Source organism: Drosophila arizonae, chromosome 4 (assembly GCF_054131065.1).
Source record: "Drosophila arizonae isolate 15081-1271.41 chromosome 4, UAZ_ARI_1.0, whole genome shotgun sequence".
NCBI classification, from domain to species: domain Eukaryota; kingdom Metazoa; phylum Arthropoda; class Insecta; order Diptera; family Drosophilidae; genus Drosophila; species Drosophila arizonae.
This window is the reverse complement of record NC_142924.1, coordinates 6,746,696-6,756,853: the sequence shown is the minus strand read 5'-3', so window position 1 is coordinate 6,756,853 and position 10,158 is coordinate 6,746,696. Positions and strand designations below refer to the sequence as shown.

At 40.0% G+C, this 10,158-nt stretch overlaps 1 protein-coding gene across 1 annotated transcript; it reads right to left on the bottom strand.

Moving 5' to 3' along the window:
* Positions 1 to 4,707: 4,707 nt before the first annotated feature.
* On the bottom strand, positions 4,708 to 5,699 carry LOC149269052 (uncharacterized). Its single transcript, XM_089466570.1, has one exon. It carries the CDS (start codon positions 5,518 to 5,520, stop codon positions 4,834 to 4,836), a length of 687 nt encoding a protein of 228 aa, XP_089322696.1. The 5' UTR covers positions 5,521 to 5,699; the 3' UTR covers positions 4,708 to 4,833.
* Positions 5,700 to 10,158: the final 4,459 nt, after the last annotated feature.

Sequence of the window (10,158 nt, the reverse complement as noted above, 5' to 3'; positions counted from 1 at the left end):
TTTTCTTTCTATTTTTTAAATTCATACCACTCACAATTCGCCTGCAGCAGCAGCTGCCACAAAACGGAGGCACCCTCATAAAAATAAAAAATAAAATAAAATTTTGTGTGCGGCGCGCGCTTCCGGCTCACAACCCCCACGCAAAGGCTGATTAGGCTATTTGCCTAAAAAATATATATGTATATGCTTTATGCATACCCTCCAAATGATTAGTAAAAAAAAAAAAAAAGAATCGAAAAAATGCGATAAGTATTACAATGGAAAGTGTGTGTGTGTAAGGAAAATGGGAAACTCAGCGCACGGTCAACTGCAGCCGTTATGTATGGGTCAAGCGGCGCATTTTCCACATTTTCCGCATTTTCAAGGGAAAATTCAAATTGTGCAGCTGCTGGTTGTAAAAAAAATTGTATGCAAGTAAAAATCAATATGGGCTACATGCTGCGATGCAATTGATTAAAAATATATGCATACACTCAGAGAAAAAAAAATATATATATACTATATCTTTCATAATACATTTTAGCAACTCTCATATTACATTTCTAGAATTTGAACAGTCTCTGAGTATATTTCATACACTAAACATTTTCTGGCAGTCCAAGCAACCCCTCGCACACTACTTCAGTATATCTTAAGTTCATCATATTCTTAGCAACTAATTTCTCCAAGTGCTTACACTGGACGGTAATTGAAGCCTCAATTCCTATCGCAACTACACGAATTGTTATCCAGAAATCTTTGGGCAATCCTCTCAGGAGTTGCTTAGTTTTGCCAGCTAAACACCACTTGATTTCTCCGAGTGTATGCCGCTGTCCGGCAACCCTCCGTTGGCTCGCGGCCTTTTTCGTTAATTATTTGTCACGTGTCCATGCAAATTTCATCTCATTGATTACGCGCAGAGGACATTCGATACTCGATGCAATTAAAGCTACAATTTTCTATAGATTTTTATAAATATATATACATAAATATGTATAGTACATATATGTGTGTGTGTGAGTCTGATAGCAACCCTCGCTGGGGCACCCTCCGTTCCGTCTTTTCCTGTGGCCATGCAAATGTTTTTCTCGATTTTCTATTGAATTTTTATGGCTATTTATAATGGACTGGCATTCGGCATTGTTCGGCATAATCCTCGCCCAAAAAGTTGTCCGTCCCGGGGGGTGGCTGTCACAATTTGCATGTTTAAAAAGATGGGTGTATGTGTGCGTGTGTGTGTGTGTGCAGGAAATGCAATATAAATGCAAGTATGAGTTGATGTGAAAAATGAAAAATGCAATTTACTTGACAACGCGACGTTTTCCTCCACAGTTTCCCGCCAAAGCAACTAGCCCTCACTCACTCTCCCTCCCTCTCTCTCTCTCTCTCTACTCTCTCTTTCCACTTGCAAAATATTGTATATTCCGCGCCATTTGCCAAATTTTCTATGCAAATCGAAGCGTTGCTGCCATTAAATCAAATGACTTTATTACAATTTCTCATATCGATAAATCGCAGACAGAACTTGGGCTTGGATTATTTTTGATTTTTATTATTTAAGTTTTTTTATATACACCAAAGAGCGCACAAATCAAAAACAAAAATTCAAAATGAAATATATATTAAAAATATTACACATATAGAGTATATATATATAGTATATAGTAGGCATGCTATATATATGTTGGCTAAGTAAACAATTTTACAAAGAACTTGCAACGTACCTTTAAAGATGAGCATAAATCAAAATTTTTGGCCGCCAGCCGAAGCAAAAAATCAAAAGGAAAACAAAAACAACAACAAAACTTTTATTAGATTTAAGAAAAAACTCCACAACAAATGAGATCAAAATCAAAATTTAAACCACAAAATCAAAAACAATTTAGTTGTAAGCAAAATTCAAAAGAAATTTTCATTGAAAAAATTTATTATTAATTAAAAAAAAAAAAATGATGTTGAGTTAAGTTAGGAGCATGAAATCAAAAATGAAGCAAAAGTCAAAAGACACGAGCGAAAATCAAAAATTATATTAAATATATGAAATCAAAAAACAAACAAAAATTTATTTTGCAATTGGCAAATATACATATATATAAATATATATTATATTTAACATTTTACTCTTCGAAACCCCCAAAAAAAAAACTTTGTTATTATGTAAAACTATGTGTGAAAATTCCGGAAAACAAAAATCAAAATTGAAAAAAAAAAAAAACTTAAAAGTAATTATTTATATTTATATATATATTATATGTAATGTGTAACAACAATTTAATGAGCCAGAATCAAAAGCTATTGCAGCAAATACCCTGTAATAACCTCTCACCCACTAACCAACCCAGTCCGCTCCCTTCGGCCCCCCCCCCCCCCTCCGCTCCCACCCTGTAAGCGAGAGCATTTATTAAAGAAATTGTATGTGTTTTAATGATTATATTAAATATATATACACACAACCATATACATATATATATTGTATGAATTTAAACCATTAAATATAAAAACAAAAAACAGAAAAAAAAATCGAAAATCTCTTTGCTCTTATCTTTTCCTATTACAGGCCTTGATTTTTCCCCACTAAGGCGATTGTTGTCGCACTCCAAGACGTTTGACATTTTCTTTCAGCCATGTATAGCATATAAGTATATACCATATCGGAACAATCGCCATTTCCCACCACCTGCTGGCAACTACCCCCAGGCAAAAATCAGAGACTGTCAATATTTGTATTACATGCGAGAATGTCTTATCAATAATTTTTGGCTCTAAAGAATAGTAGATGCTGCTCAACATTTCTGCCGCAGGCGGCGAAATGGAAAGGAATTTGGGGGTGTGGCTCATGCGCGCGCGTGTGTGTGACAGACAGTTCAATAGAAGAACTTTTCCTGTTCATAATTTTTGCCCAAATACTTAGTTGAAATACGCACACACACACAGACACACATATATGTATATGTATATATATACTTATCTGTCTTTGTATAATGTAATGTGTATTTTGTGGCAGCACTAACATGCGAGGGGCGTCACTCAAGTTGTTTGTTTAGTTAGCGCCCCGCCCCAGCCCCCCTCGCAACACAAACCATTCAACACTTGGTCTATCTTGGCCCACAGCACATAATGAGCTGCCTGGCCTAAGTGCTGGCCAATGCCCGACTAGGGCTGGTCATTAACTCAAAAGCCAAAAACCAAAAACCGAAAAAAAAAACTATTACAAGTTGAAAATTAGTTTTTAATCGATTTTACAATCACACACGCAGCAATCACACTCCGAATTGTACAGCTCCAAATACACGCACAACCAATCAAATATACTGCTCTCTATATACAGCTCTAGACTCTGTATACCCCTTACACATACATATATGTATTTTTTGTGAGCCTTGTGTATATAATTTGGACACTCAATTAAATTGTGCAGGCGGAGGCGAGCGACAAGCGGCGCCAAACACAAACAACAACGACAACTATTTTGTCACCATATGCTTTGGCACCATTTTCGAATGTCGTCGCTGTGGTGCGCTGTAACGAAACCACTAATAGGGTATGTCTGACTAGGCAGTGTGTATGTGTGTGTGAGTGTGTGTAAAGTAATACTTATAGATGGTTGCATTTACTACAAGGCGTATATACAGTGCTGTATAATGTACTGTGACTTAGTTAAGAGCATTAGCTAAGAGAATTCCGTCTGGTATGGAATGACGACTGGACGATCTTATTTCTGAACGCAGTGTTCAACTATGACAAGAAAAATTCTACAAAAATCATAAAGTTCTCTAATGAAACATTTCTATCTCTCTCTCTCTCTCTCTCTCCTTGTCTCTTTCCCTCTTTCTCTGTTTGAATGAGTTAAAGTAACATGCTTTACTCACTATAAGGCGCATCTCCAATGATGCATATGCATTAATTAATACCATCTTCTAAGAGAATTGCATTCTTTGGTTGTTTAAGTAAACTTCCTATATATAATAACGATTGGATTATCAAAGTGTCTCTCTAACATAGACAAGAGAATCTCTACCAAAATCATATAAATATATTCAATGAGAGTAAGAATTGGACGACCTAAATTCTTAACATAGTGTTCTACTAAATCCAGAGAAACTCTAGAGTGATCGCAACAAGTCGTTGACAATGACTATAATTATGATAATGAATGTTTAAGTAAACATTTTTAAAATCAAATGCCAATACTAATGCACAGTCAGACAGATTATGACTTTCATCTCGAAGAGCCACAATAATAATATTAATGAATATCAATATCAATAATCACAGTATCAATAACAATGCTATGCCAACTAATACAGGGTATTTGCTAGTCTAAGCTAACTTCTCAAGTCGTTTGTCGCTCTGAAAATGGACGTCAGTCCTTGCTTCATCGTGTCAAAAACCCGCAGAGCACGCCAGGCAGTCAGCAACAATAACAACAACAAAACTTTAATAATCTAACTCATTATGGATTTTTGTTGGAGAAAATATTTTAGTTACAGTTTGTTGTTGTTGTTATTGTTGCTTTTTTATCCATTTTCCAGCAGAGGGTGGAAATTTGAGGTTTTTATTTCGGCGGCATATGCACATTAGGCCCAAAACGGGGCGATTTAAATAAATGACGCGAATGACACGCACTAAGCGAGGAGCCATACGAACAGGAGACGAAATAATACGAGCAGGAGCTGGAGTAGGCAGTCGGAGCCGTAGCTCTGGGCTAATGAGTTTCGAAAACGCAACTTTTAAACAATCTGTTTATTCTAGGGAATCCAAGGCGAATTATGTCGAAAAAGGAAATAGCAAAAAAGGTAAAAAAAAAAAATTGAGATTGAACGACAAATTTTGTGAATGCTACAAATGTTAGATTCATGTCTGATTCTGGGTCACGTCTCGAATTTGGGCCCGGGTCGGCTTCTGGGGGCGGTCCGCGGCTTGCGGATATAGCAGACGCCGCAGCAGCTGACAGTCGACGCGCAAGTCGATTCGGCCATAGCCGCCGTGCAGCAGCATCAGCTCCTCCTCGTCCAGCACAAAGGTGCCCTCGTCCAGGGAGCGGCGATGGCGCTTGAAGAGCAGCGCGGCCGCGTCGCGCCGAAAGATGTCCACGGCCCGGTAGGCCGCCTCCTTGGCCATCTCGCAGCGCATCCTCGCCCGGGGATCGTTCAGCTGCTGATCCACCCGCAGCTTGCGGGGCATGCGCAGCATTGCCAGCTCCAGCTGCAGCAGCAGCCGTCGCACAAGGAAGTCCGCGTATTGCCGCCGACGACTCTTACGACGCATCCTGCTCACCGTGCTCTCCACAGTCCGGATGAGCCGCTGCTGGATCAGAGCCATTGTCAGCAGCGGACAGAACACCGTGGCGATCAGGGCGGCCATCAGACACGGATGACGCGAGGAGAGCAGCACCACGTCTCGCCAGTACAGCAAATCCCGCTCCTCGCTCTCATAGTTCTGCTCCAGGAAGAACGTGAGCAGCGCAAGGCCCCCAATGACTGTGGCGACAGTTCCATGGCGACGCCGCATACACCGTCTCACGTACCGAAAGCCGTACATCACGCAAATCTATCGGCTAGCAATTTTAATTACGTCAAATTTACCTAAAACTAACAAAAGCAATAAAATTTTTAAATTCTTTTATTTTGAATAATTTTAAAAAGCCATTTGGCTGGTCTATGATTTGTATAGGCAGAGAGTTTTGAAAATATCGAAAATTTTAAAGTTGGAAAACTCGAGCTTGACATAAAAAGAAAGGATTTTAGAATATAATGCGAGCTCCAAATGGAGAGTGGAAGACTTCATTGCGAGGAGGTTGATATATTGCGATTTCTTAGATGGGAAACTGGATGGTGACTCAGCATATTTACTATTATATGTATCATATCATCTTATATGCATAATATTAGCAAAATCTCTCTGGTATTTAATGGAACTATCAATAAGATCAATGAGAGCAACATTTGTATTTGAGTGAATTATGAATGTGTAGGAGCGAGCACCTTAACTCACTCTCCACTCTCATCAGACTCTTCCCTTGTCCCGACCCATACATATATATAATCGCTTACTCCTCTCTTAGATATCCTTTCTATACTCAGCTTTATCCATCTACACCTGCCTCCCAGTCCTCCTCAATCTCTTCTCCCACATTTCTCATAAGACTTTCAATCTTAGTCATGCATATATAGAATGAGAGAGAGAGAGAGAGAGAGAGAGAGAGAGAGATCCACTACTACTACTACTATTCGAGTCTTGCATTTGGCAAATTATTACAGGTTGGGCAGCTCTGGAAACGGAAGCGGAGGCGTCAGCATTTTATTAAGTAGGGCCAAATGGAACTTTCACTTTGCAATCTGCTGGGAAGCCGAAACAAAACCGAACCGAAAGCCATCAAACTAAACTGGGATTTAGCTCAGTTTGTTGCGTTTTGAGATTTCTTTTTTTTTTCTGCCTGCTTTGCCCCTTCAATCGAATACACACACACGCACACACGCATTTATAGGGGATGGGGCAGGCCAAAGCCAGGCACAAAAGTGCCTCAAGCTATACAATCACACACACACACACACGTCAAGCTATCTACATGTATGGTTACGCAGAGGTAGTGGACAGAAAATGGGAGTGGGAGGAGGCGGGGGCTGCACACAAAGAAGCTGATGAAGAAGAAGCAGGCAGGAAGCCAGCAAGCAAGCAACAAGATGGCAGCACATTCCATATGAAAGTTGAGAGAAAAATAAGAGAAAAATTGTAATTTTCATCAAAACAAAAAAAAGAAAAATCGAGCAGGAAGAAGCAGCACAAGCAAGAAGGAGCAGCAGGAGGAGCAGCAGGAGGAGCAGCAGCAGGGGAAACTTTCATTTTATTTTTATTCTGGCCTGACCTTAAAGCAAAAAGAAAAGGAAGCTGCAGCTAGAGAGGAGAGCTGCACCGACTACTAGTTACACTGCTAAATTTTCGAAATGCTAAAGGAAATTGATAAAAATAATTAAAGATATGGAATTATTAGTTCAGGAATTTTTGATATAATAGATTTAGTTTTAAGGCTTTGTGTGCTGACATCTATAATAAAATATTATAAATTTCCTATAAATGTTTTTCCGTTTCTTTACTCCATCCCCCCAACAACCGTGTCACATGCCCCAGCTGAAAGCGAATATGCCCATTGCACTCTATGTTTGCTGAGCATAATGAGTAGCTTGTGTTTCGCCTCCACTTATGCATAAGTGTGTGTATGTGCGTGCCTGTGTGTGTATACATCTATATATATATATGTGTGTGTTTGTGTGTGTGTGTGGCGATACGGTAAGACTATCGAAAAATTCCAAAATAAAAAGAAAAATTTAACGCAAAGGCAAAAGGCAAAAGTTTTCGGTGAGACGGCTGCAGGACACACAAGGATGTGTGTGGATGCTGCTCAAGGATGCTGTTGCTACAGCAGCTTTGGCTGGCTGCTGTTGCTGTTGCTGTGTGGCAGCTTCTCCAATTTCAGACTCGTCGCCCTTTGAGATGAGGGTGTTCCTAGCTCTGTTGCTGTTGTTGTTGTTGTTGCCTTTTGGGTGCGTGTGTTTCGTATTAGGCAGCGGGCGATGCGGCGGATGCCAAAGTGAAAAGTAGTAAATTGAACTTTTTTTTTCGTACTTCTCTTTGGCTTTGCTTGGTCTCGGGCTGGGGGTGAGTTTCGGGCAAGGGGCATTGGGCAGCTGCGTGTGTTGCGGGGGGGCAGGCGGGGTGGGACTTTGGGTCTTAGGTTTCCTTTCGTTTTTATATTTTGTGGGCAATTTGTACTTTTCTGCGTTCAGCACTTTTTGCAGTTGTTGTCGTAGTTGTTGTTGTTGTTGTAGTTGTAGTTGCTTTCCTTTACTTTCTTTTCACTTTCATTTGGGTTTTATTTTACGGCATGCGTATGTGTGTGTGTGTGTGGGTGTGCGTACTTATTGTAGTTTTTCTTATAGCCAAGTCGCATGTGGGGAGCCTGGCTTATTTATCGCTTTTCAAATTAAAGTCGAACGCCTGCGCCACTGTGCAAATTATTTATAGCCATAAATATGAGCGGCAATTAATTCAAGCGAACAAAAAATCAAATGCAGCCAAGGAAAATCGAAAGAAAATTGATGGCAGCCAAGAACTTTGCAGGCAAAGCAGTGAATGGCGTGAAAAGTCAAGTGAATGTGGGCGATACGGGTACGGTAGATAAATATAATGAGATTTATTTATTTATAAATAGATTTAGCTGCAATAGTCACTATGAAACGTATGAGTGTGTGTGCAAAGCTTTCCCCTTAAGCTTCAGCTGTAAAGTATGCTACACTTTTTGCCTCATTCGATTTCGCATTGTAAATCATAGACTTAGCTCTATTTGTAGGCAAAAGCGAAATCAATATTATGGCCAAACACAAGTTTTGAGTGTAACAGCAGGCGTTCTGCCCCCGCTATACCGCCCCCTCCCTGACGCGCCTGCTCCTAAGTAGTTCAATTTCAATGACAGCAATAAAATTTCGATAGAAAAAAACCTAAACCCCATGGCAAAAACAAAATTAATTAATTTATGTGCACAGCGCCAGTCGGAATTTTCCATGGCAATACACACACACACACACACATACACATACATACATACAAACATACACCCACACACACACACTGGCTACAATCTATGTATACAATTTTTTCCAATTTCAACGTCATCATCTAACATTTTTGTCCTAATTTCGTCAACGTGCACGTTGTTGTTATTGTTGTTGCTGTTGTAGATGTTGTTGTTGCGAACAACAACAGCAACAAGGAGTCATTACAAAAACATAATAACAAAATAAATATTGAAAGAAATGGCATAAAATTATAAAAGCCTCGTGTAGCCTGCGTAGCCAAAAACAAAAATAAGCAACACAACTTGACAGCAACAGACCGTGCCACGCCCCCCGCAACCCTACAACCCTACAGCGCCCACACACACACACACACACAATTCGAAAGTGTGGCGCCCCCAATGCGCCAATAAATTTCATGCACTATCACACGGACACACACACAGAGAGGGAAAGAGAGGGGGAGTCCGTGAGTGAGAGAGGGAGAGGCAAACGCAGAGCTACAGCAACTTGAAGTGCGTAAGTAAGCCGCTTATAAGTGTGTGTTTGTATGTGTGTGTGTGGTTAGAGCCTTTGGGTTGAGTTGAGTTTATATTAAATAAGTAAAAAAATAAGAAAGGGGGGGCGACGATACAAACAATCAGACGCTGACCAACTGCCCAACGCCCGCAGCCACTCCCCCTCTATGCCCTCCGCCCTTTGGCCTGCAGCCTTTTATTTTTATCTCCTGGCTGTGGATGACAAACAGCAGCAGCAGCAGCAACGCATCAATAACGTAAAGCAGCAGCAAAGCTGAAATGTATTTGCTCAGATACTTCAACACACACATACACATTTATATCTATTGGCAAGCTCTCCTTTGCTCAATGACAGCCTTGAGCATTGCTTCGATTCTATCTGCTGCTGGAATCCAAATATTTGTTAAACTTGAAAATGTGCGAGTGGAAGAGCAGCAGCAGGAGATTTGCCTTGAATTTGTATAGCTAAATGAAATTGAATTTGAATTTATAGAAAATAGATTTTGTTACTAAATAACAGAAAATGTTATATATCAATGACAGATTATTATGCTCCGAGTCCATTGTGAAATCCGAGCAGAGCTGAACCGAATGGCATGACACATAAACAGATCAATTTTAATATCATATCTAGCCTTCTCTAGCCTTCTCTAGCCTTCACATTCCCAGTGTTCCGCTTGGTTTATAACTCTTTCACTTCCAGCATTTCACACAAATAGTTAACCTACTAAAACAACACCAAGTATCATTAATAAACTTTAGATAATATGCCCATATAATAAGCCCTAATCCGCTGCTGCTATTGCCCAGTGTCGCGTGGCCCGATTGAAAAGTCATAAATTACGCAATCAACCCCCCGCGCTCTCGCCTAACTGACAACAAAGAAGAGTCGACTTTAACACCAGCAACAACAACAAATGATACCAAAAAGTGAACAGTTTTTCTTATCTTTTTATGGGAAATAGCGCAACCCGATCCCTGCAGACCGTAAGCCCCTTGGACAAACACACGCGCCAATATATAGTAGAATATCGAAAAATCGTATAAGCAAACATCAAACAGACATAAAAAGATACAAATGTTGTGTAGAT

What these genes read in the sequence shown, in the direction of transcription:
- LOC149269052 (XM_089466570.1), bottom strand. Translation starts at nt 5,520, where the DNA reads ATGTACGGCTTTCGGTACGTGAGACGGTGTATGCGGCGTCGCCATGGA.